Source organism: Pinus tabuliformis, chromosome 9, assembly GCF_031772625.1.
Source record: "Pinus tabuliformis cultivar Carrire ecotype Pingquan chromosome 9, CPIR1, whole genome shotgun sequence".
Classification (NCBI taxonomy): Eukaryota; Viridiplantae; Streptophyta; class Pinopsida; order Pinales; family Pinaceae; genus Pinus; species Pinus tabuliformis.
In genome coordinates, this window is record NC_142307.1 from 791,884,183 (window position 1) to 791,910,372 (window position 26,190).

General features: G+C 38.2%; 1 protein-coding gene across 1 annotated transcript in view; it reads left to right on the forward strand.

The window, feature by feature from the left end:
* Nucleotides 1-26,190, forward strand: part of LOC149151118 (nucleic acid-binding protein) — a 357,600-nt gene that overhangs the window by 210,669 nt on the left and 120,741 nt on the right. Inside the window, exons 3-4 of the mRNA XM_089441282.1 lie at nt 14,381-14,430; nt 14,543-14,584. Coding sequence (XP_089297408.1) covers nt 14,381-14,430; nt 14,543-14,584 — 92 coding nt within the window. The remainder of the gene's footprint in view (nt 1-14,380; nt 14,431-14,542; nt 14,585-26,190) is intronic.

A 26,190-nucleotide genomic window follows, 5' to 3' on the forward strand; every position in this document is an offset into this window, starting at 1 on the left:
AAAAATATTTTGTGTGCATGTGTGAAATTGTTTTCATTTGCTTCTGTTGTAATTTTTATTTTACGAGTTAAAAATATCTGTGCATGCATTTTATTCTGTGAGCTTTATTAAATTTCAGCAGCAAAGAAATCACAAAGAAATAATTTGACAAGTTCCAGGATTACAAAAGTTTGACTTGGTATCAAAGGTTACACTTTTAGGAGGGAGGCCAATTTCAAGGTTACACAGGAGTGGCTTTCAACGGTCAGCGAGATTGGCAGAGGTTGTACAACACTTGAGTGAGCCATATAATAGATCATGTGTGGCTGTACCAATTAGAGATTGGAGTACTAAAATTTTGTGGGTGTTAAAAGAACCAAACATAGATCCACAATAGTTTGCATCAAATCTATTAGATTTCCAGAAAGATCTCAGAAGATCTATAAATTAGTTAAAATTTGTTGGGTGCTTGAAGGAATAAGCACTTGGAAATATTTCTGTTCAGGTTTAGAAATGGTAGTAGCAAGTCTATGGTTTGAAGATAATATTAAATGGAAAATCAAAGTTCAAACTTCTTGTACTAGAAGGCAAGAGTCACCTTCCTATTGAAAGAAAATGACATTTGGGAGATTGTGGACAAGACAATTTTTTCACCGATAGAGCCAGTGGATTTAGCGACTCATGAGAAAGACATCAGAGCACAACTGGTAATCATGGATGCAGTGAAGGATCATTTGATCCCTCACTTGTCTGAGAAGCAGTTGGCCAGAGAAATGTTCAAGGCTCTAGTGGATTTGTTCTAGACTAACACAAACAAGATGATGATCTTGAGGAAGAAGCTCAGATCTGTGCAGATGTCAAAGATTTGACAATGTTACTGTTAATTTTCCACTGTTCTATGCTAGCACAATCACGTAGCCCAATTCTTTCTTCAATTAGCAATCTCTTTAAATAAATTTAATCTTCCAATGGCAATGAGCAATTGTAGATAGAATAGTAAATCCAATACACAATAGAAGACAACCAAGCGCAATAACAAGAGACACTAGATTTGGTTGTTATGAACATAATTTATGTAAAAATAATAAATATAGATAATAAATAATAATCATAATAATATGTAATTGAATAATAATTAGTTAAACAAAGAGGCATGTCTCTACAGAGATGACTCTTTGTGAAAGGTACTTCCTGGCTATATGTACAGGGCCCTCACTCTCAATTGTATCATCATTCTTCACACAAGAAAAAAAGTTAAAAAAAAAGAATTAGTTAATTAGAAAAATAAAAAAAGGCCTTTTGCTATTCACATTTCAATTATTCTAGTAAAAAAAAAATAGACTGAGGTAAATTTTGAAGGAGAACATTTATATATATATACAGATTTTACATTATTGATAAAAAGTGCATGACAAAGTAAAAAGGGAATCTTTCCAAATATCTTTAAAACTATACATAAGAAAAGAAAGAGTAGATAATATTGTCTTGATTCTTCATTAAGTGGTTTACAAGTTCGTGGTTTCAGAAACCCATGGTATTTTAAAGGTAAAAGAAAAACAAAATGAATACAAAATCTCTTTATGTGAATGGTAAGTTTTACTTAGAGAAAAGTAACCAGTCAAAGGCACATAAATGGACATATATTTTATATTATACTCCAAAGAGGTGAATAGCCACTATTCAATAGGGTTGTAACTTTCATTGCTGAATGTTGACTGGTTAGAGCATCATTTGCTGTTGTTGACTTTGACCAGAATTGCAGATTTGACTTGTTGACTAGATTTGACTTTTGGGCTCATCTTTTGAATATTATTATTTATAAAATACATGAAGAATGATGATACAATTGAGAGTGAGGGTCCTGTATATATAGCCAGGAAGTACCCTTTCACGAAGAGTCATGTCTGTAGAGACATGCCTCTTTGTTTAACTAATTATTATTTAATTACATATTATTATGATTATTATTTATTATCTATATTTATTGTTTTTACATAAATTATGTTCATAACATTGCCTACCCTTTCAAAAAGCTTTGTCCTCAAAGCTTGTTCGTTTCATTGGTACCAGAGTCAAAGTCAAATCTTTGACTTATCCAACAGTCCACTTACCAATATTCAAAAGATGAGCCCAAAAGTCAAATCTGGTCAACAAGTCAAATCTGCAATTCTGGTCAAAGTCAACAACAGCAAATGATGCTTTAACCAGTCAATGTTCAGCAGTCAAAGTGCCTCCAAAAAGTTAGATCTTGGCAGCAGAAGATTCGGCCTCTTTAGCTCAGTCAAAGATGGTCAAAACTGTCCCAAAAAGACTTGGTCAAAGGAGAGAGAAAACTGTGGTCAAACTTCAGAATTCTGTGGTCAAACTTCAGTCAACAGACCTACGGTCAACCCAAGTTAAAGTGCCCAGAAAATTTCAGTTCCTTCACCAGTCAATTCAGCCTCTAAAAATCAGATTTTTCCAAGTCAAAGCAAGTCAAAATGTCAAGTCAAACTTATTCAATGGTGGTCCAAACAAAATGTCAACCCAAAAAATCAGAACTAGCCTTCTTCCCTTCGCACGTGTGAACTCGAACCTCCAATTGCACACCTGTACGGACCAATCACAAGAAGAGAGAGAAGATGTGTTGATGTGATGATGCTCCAAAGTGATGTGACATGTGTATTTATAGGCTTCTTAGGTGGTTGAATTAGATTGCCCAGGCTGACTTGTACTTTTGTGTACTTTTGGGTTTCACTTAAAAAATGTAAATTTTTCTTGACCAAATTATATTCTTCCAAGGGCAAGGAGGGGTCTTTCTTGATGAGGAATGCTGTCCAAAGGAGGGAAATTGCCCCTGAGCTGCAAAATTAACAATTACTTGCTACCTCATGAGGATCACTCAAGTACATGATCAACTTGCAGTGATTGGGGAGAAGGTGGATGATACAAAACTAGTTAATGTGGCACTGAATGAATTCTCAAAGTCTCGGGAACCATTTGTCAAGGGTATCTATGCTTGGGTGAAACTTCCAAATTTTGAGAGGCTTTGGGATCACTGCATCTAGGAAGAGTCTCGAGACTCTGCATCTAGGAAGAGGCTCAAGAGGAGTCCAAAACCAACTGGGAAGGAGGTCGAGAAGAGAACCTAGCCCTTGTCACTTAAGAAAGAAAGGGCAAAAGATAGGGTCCCTGTTAAAATTGGAAACTAGGGCCAAATTCCACCTCGGGATAACTTATTTGATGGAGATGATGATTGCATCAAATTCCTTTTTTCAAGAGGACCAAAATTGATATAAAGATCATCCAATTTGGACAAGCAAAAGTGTGTTTTTGAATTTATGCCCACATGTGTGCAAATTGTTCAGGTCGGCCACATCATCATGTAGGCTCATGAAGCCCAATGGATGTGACTCTTCATGCTCAACGACTTGTATAAATACAAGTGCTCTCACCTCATTTGGCATCATCATCACACACATTTTTTCTCTCTCCTTCTCTCATTGGTTCCTATAGCTATTGGGCAGATCTTCTCTCTCTCACATGTGTGGCAGAAGGACTAATTTTCTAGGCAAAATGCAGGGCCGAATTTTAGGACTGTTGCAAGAGTTTGACCAATGTTGACCGAACACTTTGACTCATCCTTTGATTGCGGTTTTTGTGGGAAAATTTCGTTTTTGGTCGGCTATACAGTTTGGCACAAGAATCGAGAATTTCTAGGCACTTTGATCGCAAGGTTGATCGTAGACTTGACCGCATAGTTGACTGCAGTTTTCAAGATTGTTTTGGGCTGACTTTTACCACCTTATCAGGCCGAGCTAGACTGGGTATGAATGAGCTCCAAAAAGGAAGATTTGTTGTTGCATTGACCATCATTGAAGTTTTGGTTAGCGCTGAATTTGACTGCAGATTTGACAGTGTTGTTTTCATTGTTATTTGGCAAGTCAAATTTTCACTTTTATACTTTCTCTCTCTCTGTTGAACATTTGATATAATAATAAGAAGAATTGATCATAGGGTTTTCCCTTGGCATCCGCCAAATCTGTTGCCCTGTTGTCTTGGCTTGTATTCTGCATTTTGTTTCATGTTCTATCTACTTTTACTATCAACGTGATTAATGTGATTGCTATTGAAAATTAAATTGGAAATTGTCAGTGTGCTGCTAAAGGAACATTGAAGTAATTGTGCTAAGCATTGAACATACCATTGTTAACTAAAATTAACATGGTATCCGAGCTCAGGTGAAGACAAAGCCCAAGCAAGAGAGAAAAAAACAATCACCAAGGGAGAGCTGTTAGACAAGATTATTGGACTAGTTTCAATGGCTACTACATCTTACTTCAAATATGAGGATAAGCTCAAGGACAAATCATACTATCATGCATGGAAGATGACTTTGGATTTGATTTTAGAAGAGCATGATGCCATGGTTTATGTGCAGGGAAGAGTGGTAGAGCCTCCTTCAAATGCACCTGCTGCTGCAAAGGAAAAGTACAAGAAAGGTGAGGTCAAAGCTAAAAGAATTATCATAGACTCCATTCAAAAGCATTTGGTTGCCTATATTTCTGATTTGGGAACATCTAAGGAGATGTGTGATAAGCTGATTGGGATGTTCAAAGTAAACAATGCAAATCAAATCCTCTTTCTCAAGAACAAGTTGAAGGACATCAAGGTGGATAAAGGGGAGTATCCAATCTTATTTCATGAGGATCACACAAATCAAGAATGACCTTCTATCCAGGAAAAATTATTGCTGACAAGGAGCTCACTCTCGTTGCACTTGAAGGTCTTTCAAGAGCATGGGATGTGTTTATGTTAATTTTAGATAACAATGGTATGTTCTATGCTTGAGAGCAATTTTACTTCAATTTTCTTATTAGCCCAATATCAATATCCAGACTAGCAATCACATCAACATGACAACGAAATGCAGATAGAACATAAACAATAACAGTAGAAGACAAGCCAAGACAAGAGGACATAAGATATGGCGCCAACCAGGAACAGTCCCCAATGTGGGGAACCCTTTGATCAATTCTTCTTATTATTCTTCAAAAGTTCAGCAGAGAGAGAGTACAATATGCAATATTCACTTGCCTAATCAAAGTGAAATCTGACCAGTCAAACAACAGTAATAGAAAGCCCTAACCAGAAATTCAACGCTGGTCAACTGGGCAGATTTTGACCTCCAAAACAGCGTGCTCAAACTCGGTTAACTCGACCTCTAACAGCAAATCAAATCAGCCCAAAAACAGTTCGAAAATATCCAGTCAAACCTGGTCAACGAAAGTCAACGCTGCAACAAACCCTTTTGTAGTCAACGTTGGTCCAACATGCTCGTTTTCTGTGCCCAGAAATGCGGCCTACTCAAATAGAGATATCCCTCACAAAACACAGTCAAAACAGGTTAACGCCGCTGGCCAATGCTGGTAAAAAACCCTCTGCAACTTCGGTGAATGTTGGTCAACGCAGAGACAAAAGAGATGATCTTCTTCGCACATGTGGAGAGCTGCCTTAGAGATCCGTACTCAATCAACGAAGGAGAGAGAAATATGTGAGTGAGTGAAGTGACAAAAGGAGGAGGAGGCTCCTTGTATTTGTATGCAAATGTTGAGGATGAATAGACATCACTGTTGGGCTTTTAAGCCTATATTGGTTTGCTGGTCGACCTTGACAATTTGTCCATAAACAAAATAAATTCATAATTCCATTTGTACATGTCAGAATGAGATGATCTTTAGATAAATCCTACACTTTTCGGAGAGAGGAATCCAATAAAAATATCAGCTGCCTCATATGAGCTGTCCAAGGTGAAGTTTGGCCCTAGTTGCCAAATTTAACAGTTTAACACTGCCATTCTCAACAATGACAAGATTCCTAGTTTCGATGAATTATTGGCTAGATGCACTCAAGAAGAGATGAGGATGATGGAGAGAGACAAGCTTTCAAATGGAAATGAACCTATTGTTTTCTCCGCTCATGCTAAGAGGAATAATAATGTTGGTCCTAAGAGACAGGGTCAAAGCAAGGATTCAAGTAAGGAAGAAAAGGAAGATGCTACAATTGTAACAAGTTCGACCACTATGCTAGAGAGTGTCCTCACAAGAAGAATTCTCCAAGGGATGATGATAACAACCACAACAATTTCAAAGGTAATGAAAATCAAAGGAACAACAAGTTCAACATTAAAAGAAAGAGGAATGCTCCTGCTGCTCGATATGGAAATGGTCGACCTCCCAAAAGGACGAGAAATTCCAGGTATGAGGAAAGTAATGTTGTAGAAAAACAAAATGAATTTTATTTTATTTTCGCTCTATCTATTGCCTCTCCTCCGGATACTTTGGATCATTGGTTGATTGATAGTGGAGCCTCAAGGCACTTCACTGGGTACAAGGAGACCTTCTCAAATTTGGTTGAAAAGAAGACTAATTTGGAGATCATACTTGGAGACAATGCCACCTACCCTGTGAAAGGGATAGGTACTGTCACTCTTCACTTAAATCAAGGTCAAACCATTCATCTACAAGAAGTATTGTATGTACCCGATTTGAAGAAGAACCTGGTGTCTATTTCTGCGATGGAAGATAAAGGCTTCAAGGTAGCATTCATTGATGGAAAGGTACGTATTTGGCAAAGAAACCCTAAAGATGCATTTACACTTGGATTTAGGGTTGAAGGTCTCTATCAAGTTGGAGGAAGTCCTTTGGGAGCCTTGACTTGCGATACTTCTCTTCAATCTGAATTATGGCACCAGATATTTTCTCACCTTCATTACAAAGCCTTACCTAGGGTAAGGAAGATGGTCACAGGTATGCCCGAGTTCAACATGAATCATGAAGGAGTTTGTTAGGGTTGTGCAACTGGGAAACTTACAAGGGGACCATTCCCTTCCAGTGAAAGCCAAACTACTGATATTATTCAATTGGTCCATTCTGACCTATTTGGTATGTGCCTATAACATCATTGGGAGGATATTTATACTATGCGATTTTTGTGGATGACTTCTCTCGCAAAAAATGGATCTATTTCTTGAAGAAGAAGGATGAAGTGTTCAAATGGTTCTGTTTTTTCAAAGCCTTGGTGGAAAATCAAACAGGGAAGAAGATCAAAATATTGAGGACCAACAGTGGAACCAAATATGAATCAAATGAATTCAATGACTTTCGCAGAGAGGTTGGCATTAAGAGGGAGACAACTGTTCCATACACTCTTGAGCAAAATGGAGTTGTTGAACGAAAGAATCGAACAATCATGGAATCCATTCATGCCATGCTCCATGATCAAGGTTTACTGAAGTTCTTATGGGGAGAAGCTGCAAAAACTGCCATATATGTTCAAATAGGAGCCCGCATTAAGCACTAGATTTCAAGGCACCCGTAGAAGTTTTCACTGTTAAGAAACTTGATGTTTCTCATTTCAGAATATTTGGTTGTCTTGTGTATTTTTATGTGCCTAAAGAGAAAAGAAGCAAGTTAGAAGCATTTGGGAAGAAAGGTATATTTGAGGGCTACAATGAAAATTCAAAGGCATATAGAATCTATATGCTTGGACAAAGAGGGGTGGAAATTAGCCACGATGTCACCTTCGATGAAGACACTGCCCTTGGGAAGGCTAGAGAACTCCCCATTCCAAGGAAGGATAATGATGATGCTGCAGAAAAGCAGGATGAACCTCTGACAAATGAACCTATGCTCGATGTTGAAGGCCCGATGGATCCCATTGATCTACCTCTTGGTGATCCCTCTACCTCAAGAAAAAGACCTTTGTGGCTCAAAGATACTCTCGAAGATGCTGAAAGACATATTGCTCCAAGAGGGACATTCTGTGAAAGCAAGAAGCCGAACAAGTATCAAGGGTACTTAGTTGCTATGAGTATTATTGTTCAATCTAAGCCATGTACATTCGAAGAAGCCGTAAAGCACCAAGTCTAGAAGGATGCGATGAATGAGGAATATGAATCTATCATGAAAAATGATGTCTGGGATGTGGTGCCTAGACCGAAGGACAAGTCCGTAGTCACCTCAAAATGGCTATACAAAATTAAACATGGAGCTGATGGGAGTGCTGAAAAATATAAGGCCAAGTTTGTTGCTTGAGGCTTCTCTCAAAAGGAAGGAGTGGACTATGACGAGATATTTGCACCAGTCGCCCTATAAACCATTATCTGATCGATTATTGCTCTCATTGCCTCTCAAGGATAGAGCCTTCATCAAATGGACGTTAAGACCGCTTTCTTTCATGACTCGCTTAAGGAGGAAGTCTGCTTGGAACAACCTCCGGGGTTCAAAGTACAAGATCAAAGGAGACATGCATGTAGGTTGAAGAAAACCCTCTATGGGTTGATGCAAGCCCCTAGGGCTTGGTATGAAATGATTGATAACTATCTTATGAAGCTGGGATTTACAAGGAGTGATGCTGATCCTAACCTATACTTAAAGGTTGAAAAGGACATGCCTCCTATTTTGGTCCTTTATGTAGATGATCTCTTTCTGACAGGTGCAAACCCTCTCATTTATCAATGCAAGAGGGAGTTGGCTTCCGAATTCGAGATGAAGGACCTAGGTCTGATGCATTACTTCCTAGGCTTAAAGGTCTGGCAAAATCCAGGTGAGATTTTCCTTTATCAAGGAAAATACATTGTGAAGTTGCTCGAGAGATGTGGGATGGTGGATTGCAAGTTTGTGTCTATTTCGATGGAACTCAACTTTAAGAAGCTATGTGTAAGTGCTGCTAGGCTCGAATTGGCAAACTCTTTCGAGTATCGACAATTTGTGGGGGCCCTGATGTTCTTGGTAAACTCTCATCTAGACATATGCTTCGCTGTAAATACATTGAGTCAATTTATGGTTGAGCCTCATCACATACATTGGATTGCTACAAAGAATCTCTCGAGATATCTTTGTGGCACAATCAACTATGGATTGAGATACACTGTTGAGAATTTGAGGGTATATGTATATACTGATGCTAATTGGGCTTGCAGTTATGTGGATCATAAGAGCACCTATGGATTTTGCTTCTCATTAGGGTCTGTGTGAATTTCTTGGATGAGCAGGAAGCAGAAATCGGTTGCTCTAAGCATTGTCGAGGCCGAATACATTGATGCTAGTATGGCCTGTTGTGAAGCTGTTTGGTTGATGAAGCTCTTTAGTGAACTATTGAGCATGTGTTGGGTACCACCGTGATCTATTGGGACAACTAGAGTGGGATTCGCCTTTCGGAGAATCCCGTGTTCCTCAACTGCTCCAAGCACATTAATATTAGGTACCACTTTATTCGGGATGTGGTACAACGGGGAGCAATAAGGCTCTAACACATTAGGAATGATGAGCAGGTCGCAGACATCCTCACGAAACCTTTAGGGAAGGTCAAATTCTTAGACTTCCAAGGGAGACTTGAAGTCGTGGAAAGACTGTCCCATGAGGGTCCCGCTTGAGTTGGACATTGAGCTCGGGGAGCTCCTAGTGGCTTGGGGTACTTCTTGGAGCTATTAGCGGCCATAGGGTGATTGGTTTACCTTTCCCTATTGGTGCGCTGTGTACAGGGTGAGTGGTTCACCTTTCCTTGTGATATCCCATGATGATTGACATGTGTGTAGGGTGAGTGGTTCAACTTCCCCTATAATACATGTGTGTAGGGTAAGTGGTTCACCTTCCCCTACAATTGACATATGCATAGGATGAGTGGTTCACCTTCTCCTGCTGATGCCCCAGCATACATCCTACCCATGTAGTTTGAGACTCATGGGAAGTACCTCTCATCTGGCCAATGAGTTGGGAAAAGTGGATAGGGACCATAGCACTATTGATGGATGCATCGTGTACTACCGTACTCCCTATGTCTAGGATGCATGGTGTTCAACAACTTGATCTGGGATCAAGTCTGATTGAGGTTCTACGTCTGGATTGACTTTTGTCAGTGGAGAGTGGTAAGGTCTTGTGACTCACTCTTAATCGATTCTTATTCATTATTCATATCAATGTATAACAAAGTAGAGATGGGATGAGATACAAAGATGGTACATGACGACAGGATGGCATGATGATCGATGATGATGGATGGATTGGCAGGTGGAATTCTCCCTAGTTGAGAGGGAGTGTTAAAATTGGCAACTAGGGCTAAATTCCACCTTGGTTCATTTGATGGAGATGATGATTGCATTAAATTCCTCTTTTCGAGAGGACCAAAATTGATATAAAGATCATCCAATTTGCACAAGTAGAAGTGTGTTTTTGAATTTATGCCCACACATGTGCAAATTGTTCAGGTCGACCACATCATCATGTAGGCTCATGAAGCCCAATGGATGTGACTCTTTACCCTTAATGACTTGTATAAATACAAGTGCCCTCCCACCTCATTTGGCATCATCATCACACACATTTCTTCTCTCTTCTCTCATTGGTTTGTACGACCATTGGGTAGATCTTCTCTCTCTCACATGTGTGGCAGAAGGATGAATTTTCTGGGTAAATTGCAGGGCCAAATTTCAGGATTGTTGCATGAGTTTGACCAGCATTAACTGAGCACTTTGAATTGTCCTTTGACTGCGATTTTTGTGGGGAAATTTCGTTTTTGGCAGGCCATACGGTTTGGCACAGGAACTGAGAATTTCTGGGCACTTTGACTGCAGGGTTGACCAAGTTTGACCGCAATTTTCAGGACTGTTTTGGGCTGACTTTGACCACCTTATTAGGTCGAGTTTGACTGTGTATGACTGAGCTCCAAAAAGGAAGATTTGCTGCTTCGTTAACCATCTTTGACTTTTTGGTTAGGGTTGAATTTGTCTACAGTTGACTGTAGATTTGACAGGGATGTTTTGACTGTGATTTGGCAATTCAAATTTTCACTTTGTACTCTCTCTCTCTGAACATTTGATATAATAATAAGAAGAATTGATCAAAGGGTTTTCCCCACATTGGAGTTTTTCCCTGGCATCTGCCAAATCTGGGGTCCTCTTGTCTTGGCTTGTCTTCTTTATTTTGTTTTATGTTCTATCTACTTTTACTATCAATGTGATTGCTATTGAAAACTAAATTGGAAATTGTCATTGAGTTGCTAAAGGAACATTGAAGTAATTGTGCTAAGCATAAAACATACCATTGTTAACTAAAATTAACAGTGTCAGTGAAAAGGGTAAAGGTGAGGAGTCAATGTCACAATCAAGGAATAAGCACTTGAGCAAGATCAAGTGTTTGATATGCCACGAGAATGAACATTATGCATCTCAGTGTCCAAAGAAGAAGAAGGGTAAAATAAATCGTAGCAGGTAGTAGCATCGACAGAAAATTAGTTAGATGAGTTTGCTACAAAGTATTAAAAGGACTTCTCACTAGTTTCGTGACTTATCACTGATACAATCACTAAGAGTACGTGGTACTTGGATAGTGTGCTTCATGTCACATGACAAAAGCACAAGAGCTATTTAGTAGTTTGAAAAAAAGAGACTCAAGATTTGCATCATGTCACGTGACAAAAGCATGGGAGTTATTTAGTACTTTGATGGTGAAAGACCCAAGAGTTCATATGTATCTTCGTGATGATGCCAAGTATGTAGTGAGGGGAGAAGGAACTACCTTATTCCAACTTGAGTCAGGTGGTTTGTTGGAGGCTCAGGCCATGCTATATGTACTAGCACTGACGAAGAATCTACTCAGTGTCAGTTATGGAGGACAGGGGTTTAGTCGTCATGTTTAAGAAAGGTCAAGTACTCATTCGTTTAGAGGGGTCGAGCCTTGGCACATCAATGGTCATTTGGGTTAGAGAGGGAAATTTATACCACTTTTAGGGAAAGCCTATTTAGGCCTTTGTACATGATAGTGACAACTCGTGTGAGATATGACATAGGAGGATGGGACACTTGTAGTACAACGTGTTGCCGATTCAAAGGGAGATTGTCATTGGTCTCCTAGATTTTAGTATTGAGTAGTAAGGCATGTGAAAAAAGTGTGCACTTGGCAAGAATTCTAAGGTTTTCTTTTCAAGTAGCAAGAGTAGGTCCAAGGGTGTCTTGGATCTCATTCATTCATATGTGTCTTGACCAATGAAAATCACATTAGTACAAGGAGCATCGCACTATGTGACATACATTAATGATTACTCCTGGAAGATATTGATTTACATCATGAACACCAAGGATGATGTTTTCAGTGGATTTTGGGATTTTTAGGCTCTCATGGAGGACTAAACAACGAGCAAGATCAAGGTTTTGAGGTTAGGCAATTGGTGGTGAGTACACTTGCAACGAGTTCAAGGATTTTTTCAAGGAGGCAGGGATCAAGAGGGCGCTGGCAATCTCATACAACCCATAGCAAAATGGGATTGCGGAGAGAAGGAATTGGGTCATCATCATAGCGGCCAAGCCTATGGTTCATGACTAGGATCTAGCTATGTTTATGTGGGAAAAGGCATGTAATATGACAATATATATTCATAACAAGAGTCCTCCCGATATGTTGGGGAACAAGATTCCACAGGAAGCATTCACTGGGGTGAAGCCAAAGATATTACATTTTTGGATCTTTGGTTGTCCAATACAAATCCATTTTCCTGTGGAGAAGAGGATGAACCAGGAGCCTTTAGGAGAGAAGGGAATATTTGTAGTGTACAATGAAACTTCAAAGAATTAAATGATCTTTATTCGAGCATAGAGGAAGATAGTTACGAGTAGAGATGTGAAGTTTGAGGAGAACATGGCATCTATGAAGTCACATGACCCACTAATAGTGATAGAGGACACAAAGCAAGAGGCTACGGAGGATAAAAATGTTCAACAACTTCTAGTTCAGGGAGTCAGGCTTCAGGTGTAGAGGAGTGATCTGTAGTTCCTTCCAGCTCTGTTAGAAGACTTGGGTGGTTTACACAGACATTGAAGGATACTCAAGAGCATGTTGAGGCTCTTATGAGCACATTCAAGAAGAGCAGGCCTTCAACAAAGTTTCCAAACTATATGGCACTAATGAGTGGTATCATTGGAGAGGCAGTTGACTAGCAAGTTTGGCAGGATGCCATGGTAGAGGATGATGTGTGGGACATTGTGCCAAGACTGAAGGGAAAGCCAATTCTAGGTGGCTCTTCAAGAAGTTTCTTCCTCACTAGGAAGGAGTGTTGATGTTTGTAGCATCAAACAAAAAATTCTGCGTAGGTTCAAGTGTCTAGATGTGTGGAAGTCGTCCAAAGTATTTGCTTTAGTAATTCACTTTAATTAAAGGAATTGTTAAATTGAATTGCTTTTTATAAAAAGTGAGTTATTCTAATGAAATGTAAAGGCTTTTAAATTATTGAATTAGCTAAATTTAAACTCTTGATATCAAATGAGGTGGGATCTCATCTCAACTGTTGTCAATGACTATGGATATTAGGGTTAATGGATTTGGTCATAAGTCAAAATTGTAGAAGCAAGACTAGGTGAAGGAGAAAGACACAAGAATAATTAAGTGATTGAGTCATGAAAGATGGTGATTCAAGGAGATCTCAGCAAGGGTGATAAAGCAGTTTCGTCCAGAAATCAAGTACAAAGGAGGAGAGTGTAGGCAGGAGAAATCTGCAGCAAAATGATTTAGCCACCCAGCAGGATGTACAAGGCAATATAGTGCAGGCTGAGAGCATAGCTGCATAGGTGCTGTGCATGGTTCGTGTAGCAGTACAACATGATTGTACATCCATATAGGTGCTGCGTAGGGTTTGTACAGTAGGATGAGAGGGCAGCAAGTCTGGAGGGTTGATCCAGGAAATTCTGGTGAGCCATACAGGCCGTACAGCTGCCTATAAAAATCAGAATTTTTGCTATAGCCTGCTTTATTTTCTGTGGGCCATTTTCCTATTAAGGGAGCCTTTGTATGCTTGGATATTATTTTGATGAATATCAGATTTGAAAGGCAGAAACGTTTTGTGTGCATATGTGCATTTGGTTTCATTTGCTTCCGCTGTAAATTTTATTTTACCAGTTAAAAATCCTTTTTACCAGTTAAAAATCCTAGTGTGTGCATTTTATTCTATGAGCTGTATTAAATTTCAGTAGTAAGGAAATCACAAGGGAATAAATTTTCAAGTTCTAAAGTTGGAAATTTAACAGCATTGTGGTTTGTCTCTTGAAAAATATGTAGACAAACAAAATAGATCACATCAGGTTGGAAGTTTTTTGATTTACATGCTACCATATTTTATTTAGCCTCGTGTTACTTCCATGCTTTATTTACTTAATTGGCAAAACTGGTTATATGGCATATTTTCAGTTATATGCATAACAAGTAAGTTGTTTTTAAACTTTTATTTTTTGGTTGACTCTTTGAGAATATAAATGCTGTTTAAATTATCAATTCACGAAGAATGTTTTGAGAATATAAATGTTGGTTGAATTGATCAATCTCAAAGATTGCACTCATTTTTGGTCACCATTTGCCTATCCACACTGAAATTGTAGGTGAACATGGAAACACTACCGGCATGGGAAGAAAAACAAATGTTCAAGGAGTATGTCATATCTCTTTAGTGGAAGTTTTAGTCCTTTGGCTATCTTACTGTAGTTATTGTTTGCCCTTTCTAAGTTTAACATTATTGTTTTCACTCTTTTGACATTTTTTAGATACATGGAGGATTACAACACTGCTACCTTTCCTTCCAAGAAGTAAGTTGTGTATCTTGTTTCAAATTCCAAAAGCACACTTTGTATTCAAGAGTTGTGGTCCTGATTGTTATTGATGTAATAGTTGAACATTTAATTATTAGTCATGTCTTTTTGAAGCAATAACAAGTGTTGCTGTGTTGAGATTTTACTGTCCATATACATGGCTTTAGGATGATAGCAAGTTTCTAAATTCATATCTTGACGACAAGTTCTCCCATATTAGTTGGTACTAGTTGGTTGAGCCAAGGTTAGACAGGACTATTTAAATCATGTCATATGTGAATTGACTCAATGGGCAAAGGGATTCAAGTGGAGTCAAACTTGAATATCATGTTTTTCTTATAACATGCTGTTTATTGATTGATCAAGTTGCCCACCTCATTTTTGGGGTCTGACCTAGAAGTTCATTTTCAAGTCATAGCAAGAAAAGTAACACCAGACAATTGTACTTCCATGGAACTATGTTTCCATATCGTAGGGTACAATCCCCAACATATCACAAATCTGAAAATAACATATAATCAATAGATTTGTTACAGCCACAAATATGCCCTCTTAGCATCTGTATAGTTGTCAAATCACTCAACAAAATCTGCTAACTGTTCAGTACCACACAGCCATAGGAACCATTGTTTCAAACATCGGCACCAGGATAAAATCGGCAAGGGTTAGGAAAACCAAAAAATCATAAAAATCGGGAAAATATCGTTAAAAATCGGCAGACATCAGCTAGGTCAAAAAACCACGATTTTGTGATAAAATCAGGATGTTGTTGGGATAAAATTACCATGATAATATAAGTTGAAAAATGGATCTGCAAGTACACAGTTTGGACAGCAAATTACACTTTATGCATAACAATTAAGTTAAAATTACATACCAACAGCTTATCACAATCTGGTACAAGACAGTCCTTTATGCTTACCTCAAGCTAGGCTCCAATGCATCCAAATCCTAGCCATGGCATCCACCATTAGTAGCAGGCCCTAACCAATAAACAAAGGGTTCAACAATGTATCACACCAAGCTATCTAGCCACACCAAAGGTTCCACAACAAGCTAACATCAACACCAACAAGTTCGCCCTTGATCTCTTACCAAGCTTGTTTATGTTTTATGTGTCCAGAAATGGTACCAAGGAGGTATTTCCTTGTGCTTTGTACCTAGCCTAGGAAACTTGGTAAAGTGAACCCCTTGAAGAAAAAGTGACTTTATGAGTTTTTTAAGATCGTGGTTTTTCATTGGTTACTTTATGAGATTATGAAAGCACATTGTACCTTTTATTATTAAAGTGACTTTACGAGAAAAGTTACTTCATGTGTCATAAAGTACATGGTGCACTTTATTGTTATTAAAGTGACTGTGAGGGTCAATTAATGAGAAGAGGGACTTGGGGGGGTCAATGTGAGATTAGATCTCCATCCTTGATCAAGAGAGGTTAATGTTGAAAAATTAGTAGCTATGGTTGGTATTTTCATTGGCAAATCAAAGGAGAAATTACATATTTTGCATGTTGACCAAGTCGGCCTTAAATGCACAAGTCGACTCCACTCAATGAATCGGTTTGACCCCGAGGTCAAAACCCTCCTCCAAGAACACATATAAATAGGAGTTTGTTGACCCTCATTTGGCATCTCATCTCATCATATCATTCAATCTGAAACAAAGAGATGTTAGAAAATGTAAAGTGGCATCTTATTATATCTTATTTTCTTTAATCTTGATACTTGCTTGTGAATCTTAATTATCTTCTTTAGTTAGATCTCTTCATCAAACAATATCAAGAAACAACAACAAAAGAGAACACAGATATACGCTGTCAGTTAGGGAAAAACCCCTCCAAGGAGAAAACCCAAAAACTCTTCTCTTCTTAGACTCTGCTTCAAGTGAGATACAACGACCCAATCCTTAGGCCAAGTCCTTCTCCCAATACCAAGTCAGCCCTTCCTCAAGTCCTTCCTTGAATCTGCACGAAACTGCTACACACTGCAACTTCGACATGCCAACTACAGTATTGTTACTCGACTTGCAATGTCGACCCTACAATTTTAGTCTTGTAGCTCCTGAAGAAACCCTAACTCGACCTCCTTCTGGGACCTTCCAAGAGCAAGACAACTCTTCCTAAGGCCAATGAGGTATATATAGTGTTTCCTTCCCTCTAGCTACAAGATGTTGCACTTTGTCCTACTGCGATTCGACTCCTTCCTGCAACCCAAAAACCCTAGCGTTTCACATGTGTGAGAGAGATAGAGCCCAAAAACCAAGAAATTCATCCTTCTTGCTTCTTCGCTCTCCTTCTTGCAACTACCCAGCGATAGATTGAACTCTTTCTTGTAGATCGAACTTGTGAGCGTGTGTGTGTCCAAATGAGGATGAACTACTTTCTTTTATAGCCTTGTCAAGGGGTCAAATTACCTCCTTTAGGCTGACTTGATGTTCCTAGTGCTGACTTGTACTCTTGGAGATTCCAGGACTTTCTAGGCTAAAAAATAATTCTTTTTATAATTACAAATTTCCCGAAAGGGTCTTATAAACATGATGTTGACTCTTTTGACTCATGACAATAAATCCTAAGACATAACAAACCCTATAAGCACGAAGAACATGCTTTTACCTAAAAGACCATCCATAACGAGCATGAAACCCATGCTTTGATATTAAGAAAAAAATCTTTTTTTTTTCCTTGTTTGTTACATTGGATACATATTGAAATGGGTACAACAATTATGAAGACCGAAACTAGTTACATTTCTCAACACTTCCTCTTAACTAGGAAGGTATTTATAATTGTACAACTAGTACAATATCATATGTCAAACTTAAGAGTTCTCAAGAAGAGTCAAATTCATAAGCCATACTGTAAGCATCATCATTATGATTAACACTGTACCTGAGGCCTAACTAGACAAGCTCTTCTTTATTCAAGAGCATTTGCTAGGAGGCTTTATGTGTGATACTGCACTACCTCTCTTAGGTACAATACCCCATCCGGATGTCCACAAGGTATGTCCTTTTAGGACTATTCTTATCTTTAATCTCCATACTAGAGTCCTCAAAGAATATCGTCCCTCTTCAACCACTCTTCTATTGGATTCTTGTCCCATTCTCAAAGAGTGTTGATATCTTTCATTTCTTGGATGTTATATCCTCAAGGAAATTAAGAGTTTCTATGCAACAATGGAGGATGGAATCCTAGGGTTTACAAATACTAGAATTTAGCAAAAAAATGAAATCATCTTTCCTTTAATCAATACTAGGGATTATATTACATTCTAGATTTCTTACAAGTCCTAGAAGTCAAGAATAGTGAGGGAATTTTAGAGTTTCTAGATGACTAGGGTTTTTTTCTCATAACAATTCTAGATATCAATCTATAATATAATGAAATTACAAATTCTAGATTCACATAAACCCTAAGACAATTCATATTAGATTGTTTTATGCCATTCATAATTACTTACCTTAGCCTTGAATGATTGATATTTCATTTGACTTCCTTTTGCAAACTAAGAACACATGGTTAGATGATTAAAGCGGGAAGAACAAAGATACATACTTGACTTTGGTGTTGAGTAATATGCTTCTATAAAAATATAGGGCTTGCTCAACGAACTATTCCTTTCTTCAATTGATAGATCATGTGTCTACTTCTAGAAGCCTATTCCAAGATAAGCTTGAATTGTACCTTCCAAGATAGGATTGTACTTTTCTATTCTTCATACTAGGTGAATTGTATAGGTCTAGATGTATCCTTAAATAATGTTCTTCTAGGTCTTCTGATAAGATTTATGCTTGGAACTTCAGGATAAGAATTGGAGTCAATAAATGTCAAGCTTCAAATTTATTTGACTTATGGTATAATTTCAGATCTTAGGGAGATAGATTCAGACCTTTGATTTTATACTTAGGTCTTCGCTTTATTTTGTAATAGACTCGACATCGACAAAGCTATATGTTTAGCCTTTCGGTCCTCCAAAACAAAGATTTAATTCTTCTCCAAAGACCCTTGCTTTTTCATGTATAGGACTGTAGAATTATTATTGTGATTAAGGCTAATTTGTTGACACCTAATCCGAAACGGATGAGGTGAAGCCGGACAGTCATCTAGAAGATGAACTGATCCGTTTTGTATTTGTATAAATAAAGTACTAGCTAATGAATAAAGATCAATTAGTGTTTTCTCTCGTTCAATTGCTGGAGTTACCCTGGCCTGACATGGTATCAGAGCACAGGTCCCAAATTGGTTGTAACTCCTGGTCTGTTCTGTCCTGAACGCCTCTGAGACTGACACTGCCCTCTCATGAGACTGCGCCCTCTGTTCTGACATGAAGACTGCGCCCGTTGATGCGTTTCTGCTCAAACCTACCTCATTCCATTCAAACGAAATGGTATGCGTTTCCAGGTAATCGCTGGTGCCTTCATGACTGCGTTAATGGTGTATTGATGCAAGCTGAGACTGCGTTTTTAAAAAAAAAAAAAGAGCTGTGGGTATATACTGCGTTTTTTATGATGCAAGAAGACTGCGTTTTTAATGGTTGTATTGATGCAAGCTGAGACTGCGTCTTTTTTTGAGCACGGTCTTAAGGAAATGTGACTGCAAGTATGGTGACAACGTTTTTTCATGTGATATATATATTGAATGTTCACTGTGTTGGTGCGTATCGGAGCGTTATTCTGGAAAACATTTAACATTTTTGGTATCAACTTACAACGCATTCTTACAACGTTTTTGGTATTCTAACGGTGCTATTGATTGTATGAAGTGAGGCGAGCGTTCAATGAAGTGAGCGTTCGATGGAATTGTGACACTTCAATTGTTGATTGAGAACCACAAATACATTTGTGCATTCATACCAATAGATGCCACAATGCGTTGTAATTTGCAATATAAACCAAAATGGCTGCAGAATTTGACATTAGCCTTGAATATATGCAATGGTATATGGTGAATATATATTGGTGACTGCATGCACTGTGATATATTGAGCGCCCTCATTTTTTTTTGATTAAACAGTGATATATATTGATATATGGAAAAGCAGTGAGCGCCCTCATTTTTTGTTAAACAGTGATATATATTGATATATGGAAAAGCAGTGAGCGCCCTCATTTTTTGTTAAACAGTGATATATATTGATATATGGAAAAGCAGTGAGCGCCCTCATTTTTTTGTTAAACAGTGATATATATTGATATATGGAAAAGCAGTGAGCGCCCTCATTTTTTGTTAAACAGTGATATATATTGATATATGGAAAAGCAGTGAGCGCCCTCATTTTTTTGTTAAACAGTAATATAGTGATATATGTGAGCAGTATTTGAGCAGTGAACACTATTTGAGCGCCCTTTGATTTTTGAACAGTGATATATGTGAGCAGTGAACAGTGTATTGAGCGCCCTTGTTTTGTTGAACAATGATATATATATGTGAGCAGTGATATATATATACTGTTGGAATGTTAGAAGAAAAATAAAGTTGCATAAGGCAATCATATAAGGATTTTTTTTTCTCTCAACAGAAGTGTTTTTGGCAGAGATAATTTTTTTTTACAGAATGCATTCAATCATTTCAATGGTCGGAATAGTTCTCACTGGCAAGGAGAACTATCCTGAATGGTCTCGGATGGTGAAACACACCCTCATCTACAATGAGCTGTGGAAAGGTGTGTGTGTCGGAGAAGAAGACAGAGACCCTGTGCAGCCCACATCAGACAAAGAACTCGCCATTTGGGAAAACAAGAACAGCAAAGCCTTTGCATTGATCGCAGCATCTGTAAATGAGGAAGTAAGTCGTCATATTTCATCCTATTCCACTGCCTTTGAAGCTTTACAAAAGCTGAAAGAACTCTATGATACACATTCTGCACTTGAAGTTGTTCAACTCATGATTAAACTCTTCACCCTTGAACTGAAAAATAATGATCCTCTTACTCTTGCTTCTGAAATAAAGTCTATAGTGCATGATATTAAATCCACTAAGGTTGAGCTGGATATCTCTCTTATTGCCTTTCTCAAAGCACTCTATCCTACCTACTCTAACTATCTTGAGTCTTTACAAGCAAATGGAAATCTTAAAGATATAACCTTTGACACTCTTGTGAAAAAGTTTGCTGAAAGAGAGAAAGCCTTTGGAAAGAAAACAGTCCCTGAATCTTCTGAAGAGACTGTTTGCCTTGCTCATAAAGAAAAGCATCCTGCTCAAGATTCTACAAGAGGAAGAGGTGGACGAAGAGGAAGAGGAAGATACTTCAGAGGCAGGGGGGGCAGACATCCTCAAGCAGAAAAGGCAGATCTGCATTGCATTCGCTGCAAACGAAATGGATCACATGATGCTTCTACATGCAAGCTACCATGGGACAAAGTTGAGCAGAGAAGAAACCAGCAGAAAGGTAAAACTGATGACACAGACAAAGGTAAAGCACCTGAATCCGCTCACTATATTGAGGCACAATGTAACATTGGAGTAAATGAAGACTTGTTTAATGCTTCACTTGCTTCTTCGAAAAATGACTGGTTGCTTGATTCAGGAGCAACCTGTCATATGACTTATAGAAAAGAATTTTTTGAAGATTTCACTGACAATGTTGATGGAGCAGTATACTTTGCAGATCAGTCAAAAATCAAGCCATCAGGGCTTGGCACAATCAGGCTTAAACTGCCTGGTCTTCCAGACTTTCTTCTGGATCATGTTCTATATCTCCCACAGCTGAAGAGAAACTTGCTGTCCCTGGTCCACATCCGCCAGCAAGGTCACTCCATTCACATGTTTGATGGCAAGCTTGAGGTAAGAAAGGCATCTGACCACTCACTTGTCATGAGGGGTATAGAAGAAGAAAGACTCCTTAAACTGCAAGGAACCTCTGCTCATGCACAACATTTCTCATATATTTCTCATCATGAAGAAGGTGCACTTCCATCAAGTTTATTATGGCATGCTAGATTTGGACATTTAAACTATGATAGTCTCCGCTTGTTGAAGAAAAATGGTGTTGCTGGTTTGCCTACAATTCCTAGAAAACATAAACAATGTGATGCTTGCATTCTAGGAAAGCACAACAAACAGTCTTTTCATGATTCACATTCAAGAGCACATAGGAAGCTTGAACTTATTCATTCAGATTTATGTGGTCCAATGCCTGTTTCTTCTGCAAATGGAAATAAATATATCATGACATTTATTGATGATTACACCAGAATGTGTTGGGTTTACTTATTGAAGAACAAATCTGATGCTTTTCAAACATTCAAGAATTTTCATAAATGGATTGAAAATGATGCACAATCTCATATTGGGTCTATTCGCACTGATAATGGAAAAGAATATACATCAAATGAATTTGAACACTATCTTCGCCAACATGGGATTAAACATCAAACAACTGTGCCTTATAATCCTCAACAGAATGGTGTAGCTGAAAGAATGAACAGAACAATTTTGAATATGGTACGATCCATGCTTTTCTTCAAAAATGTAAAGACAATGTTTTGGGCTGATGCTGTTCTATGTGCTGCATATATAAAGAATAGATGTCCATCTAGTGCTATAAGAAACAAGACTCCTTATGAATTGTGGTATGGACATGTTCCTTCGGTAAAACATCTCAGGATATTTGGTTCCACCTGTTATGCTTTAATACCAAAGGTACATAGAAACAAACTTGGTGCTAGAAGTCATAAGTGTATCTTCCTGGGGTATTCAAACACATCTAAAGCATACCGCCTTTATGATGAAGTAAATAAAAAGTTTGTTTTATCTAGAGATGTCATTTTTCTTGAATCATCCAAATCTGACAGTGTTGTTGAGCGGCAACTTGATCGCTTGGATAGATTCACAAAACCGAAATCATTTCAAGAGTTTGATAATCAGATTCCACATCTTGAAGGGGGGATTCCTATACTAGATCAACATGTGGAATCTTCTTCTGAAGAACAACCTCCCCTGCATGACACTCCAACAACGGATGATGCTTTAAGTGATGTAATTGATAGAATTGGGAGACTCAATCTTGATTCAGACCCAACTCAATCAACAGAACAGCCTGGACCATCTCAGAAAGGTCCCCCAAAGTGGCTGACAAAGACACTTGAAAGTGTTCATCCTGATGAAATTGGAAAAACAGGAACCCGAAATTCAAACCGACAAGATGGAGGTGATGTAGATAACTCTAATTCACCTGTTGATATGGATGTTACTTATGATTGTGAATTGAACTTGTCTACAGATTTTGAACCAACTTCCTTCAAAGAAGCTGCTTCTCATGATGAATGGAAAGAAGCGATGAAGAAGGAGTATGATGCCCTCATAAAGAATGGCACTTGGAAGCTGGTTGATCCTCCATTTGGAACCAAACCAATTGGCTGCAAGTGGGTCTACAAGAACAAGTACAAAGCTGATGGCTCACTTGACAAGCACAAAGCTAGGCTTGTGGCAAAAGGTTTTGCACAGAAGGAAGGGGTCGATTATGAGGAAACTTTTGCTCCCACAACAAAATGGGCCACCATCCGGACACTCTTTGCACTAGCTGCTCAGAACGGTTGGAAAGTCCATCAAATGGATGTAAAAACTGCATTCTTGAATGGAGATCTAAAAGAGAATGTTTTTATGTCCCAGCCTGAAGGATTTGCTGTGAAAGGACATGAACACAAAGTATGCAAACTTGTGAAGTCCTTGTATGGCCTCAAACAAGCACCACGAGCCTGGTATGAAAAACTAACTGAGCATCTTCTGAAACTCAACTTCAATCATTTTGATCTTGATGATGCAACTTTATTTGTCAAGAAAGTTGGCAAAACAGTTGTATATCTTGTGGTATATGTAGATGATCTTTTAATGACAGGGAACAATGAAAGCTATATTGCATCCATAAAGAAAGAATTAGGAAATTTTTTTGAAATGACTGATTTGGGCTATGTTCATTACTATCTTGGCATTGAAGTAACCCAACACCCAAAGTCCATATTTCTTTCTCAAAAGAAATACATTGGAGATTTGTTATACAGATTTGGCATGACAGAGTGCAATCCCCTTTCTACTCCAATGGAACAAAACTTGAAGCTCACATCTACTGAAGGAAAGGAATTTGAGGATGCAACTAAGTATAGACAACTTGTAGGAAGTCTCATCTACCTCACTACTACCAGACCAGACATTTCATTTGCTGTTGGAATCCTCTCCAGGTTTATGCAAAGGCCTTGTGAGGGACATTGGTCTGCTGCAAAAAGAGTCCTAAGGTACTTGAAGGGAACTCAAGACCTTGGAATCAAGTATACACAGGTGGACGACTTCAACTTGATTGGATACTCTGATTCAGACTTCGATGGAGACAAAGAAACTGGGGTATCTACTTCAGGATATGCTATGAGTCTTGGATCAGGAGCTGTCTCCTGGAGATCACGCAAACAATCAGTACCAGCAGATTCCACAACAGAAGCATAATACGTGGCAGCAGCTGAAGCAACGAAAGAAATTGTGTGGCTCAGGAAAATTCTTGAAGATTTGCAGGTAAAACAAATACAATCAACTCCACTCATGATTGATAACACATCTGCAATAAAGTTGGCCAAGAACCCAAAGTTCCATGATCGTACTAAGCACATCAATACTAAATATCATCTGATCCGACATCATGTTGAGGCCAAAACAATCCATCTTCGTCATTGTTCCACAAACGAGCAAATTGCAGACATCTTCACCAAAGCGCTTGGAAGAGAAAAGCTTGAAAGATTCAGAATGATGCTTGGACTCACCAACATCCCTTCAGATTAAGGGGGGGAATGTTGACACCTAATCCGAAACGGATGAGGTGAAGCCGGACAGTCATCTAGAAGATGAACTGATCCGTTTTGTATTTGTATAAATAAAGTACTAGCTAATGAATAAAGATCAATTAGTGTTTTCTCTCGTTCAATTGCTGGAGTTACCCTGGCCTGACATAATTTAATGTGTTTTGAACTTGGAATGTCTTCTCTTTAGGAGTTCGATCTAGATGGTTGTTTATCCTTGCTAGATTTGAATTCCAAGAGACCTACTTTCTTCCCTCATATATGTGAACCTAACCTTTGCCAAAACTATATACCCAGAAAGAATTCAGATTTGAGGTGACACAAAGATTTCTTAATAAAGATTTCAGACCTTAAAGAATGTTTCTAGGACTTCGATCTGTATCTTGATGGATACAACCTCCTTTTAGTTTGAAGATTAGCCCTTCAAACCTAGAGAACAAAGGCTCTAACCTTTTCGGACTTCTTGAACATACTTGAGAGTTTTGACATTGCAACTAGGGCTAGTTATCATGCCCATAATTCTGATCTTATACTTCTAGGAGCTTGGTCCTAGGGATGTAAGATTTCTTTGATGTTTTCAGGCCTTTTACTACAAATTATATCTTCTAGCTGCCCTTATGTCATCAAACTAAGCTCTAATACCATGTTGAAAAATCCAGGGAAACATGTTAGGGTTCCTTTTTTAATTTGATTTCTCTATTACTTGACAATTTCCATGATTGATTATTTCTTCTACTTATTTATTGTTATTATTATCATCAAGATAATTGCCAAAAACACAAAGAACACAAGATATAGGCACTCAGCCAGGGAAAAACTCAGTCACAAACTCTTCCTATGTAGATTCAATTCAAGATGAGACATACCTGGCCTTTGAGATAGACTTACTCCTTCCACCAACTCAACCCTCAGCACATGTAGTTATTTGTCTTCTTCTTTATGCAATTCCTGCACTTATTCTTCTTCACTTCGGCTCCCTTTATGTAGTCTCAAGACCATATGAGTAGCATCACAAATTCGGTTTCCCATGATAGACTTCGCTTGCCCAGACTTTCCTTCTTTAGATTTTCACATCCTTCTTTTCGAAGTAGAATTGCAGATAATTGTATTTTTAACTATCCCTTAAAAAGCTTGAATTCATTACTTTATATAGTAGTTGGAGCATCCAATAATAAGCCGACTTGTCAATTGATGAAGAGGCCAATTTGTACATAGTTGAAGGTGGCTGACATGATGAGTTTTGATGCTGACTTAAGAAGACATTGACTTGGTGGAGGATAGATACAAAAGTAAATTTTCTTTCTTGATCTAAGGGAGCCCAAGAAAGGTCCCTTACAATAATGACTTAACCAAAACTCCTAGACCACACAATGGGTGCTATGACCTATCGACCATTGACCCAAGCATGAAACCCATGCTTTAATAAGTCAATACAAATTTCTTTTTGATAAATATATTACATCATGACTCAAGTACAATTATGAACACTAACACTAGTTACATTCTTCAACATCAACATCCTCATTGACCATCTCCACTTGAAATTTCCTTCTTGCATCAGAGTGATCAAGGATCGAACTTGACTACCAAGTTACAAATTTTCTTCCAAAGATTATACTAGATGTTAATTTTATCATATATATATATATAATAGAGAAAGTCCTAATTTTTATCCATCTTAAAGTAAGTCAAATTCTATTTCTCTTCCAACATCATAAATGCCTAAGCATATTTTCATAACTAACTTCCTTCCACAAGATTCTAATACATATAAATCTTATTCAAAGTTTACTAACATGCATTCCTATGCTTTCATCCTATCA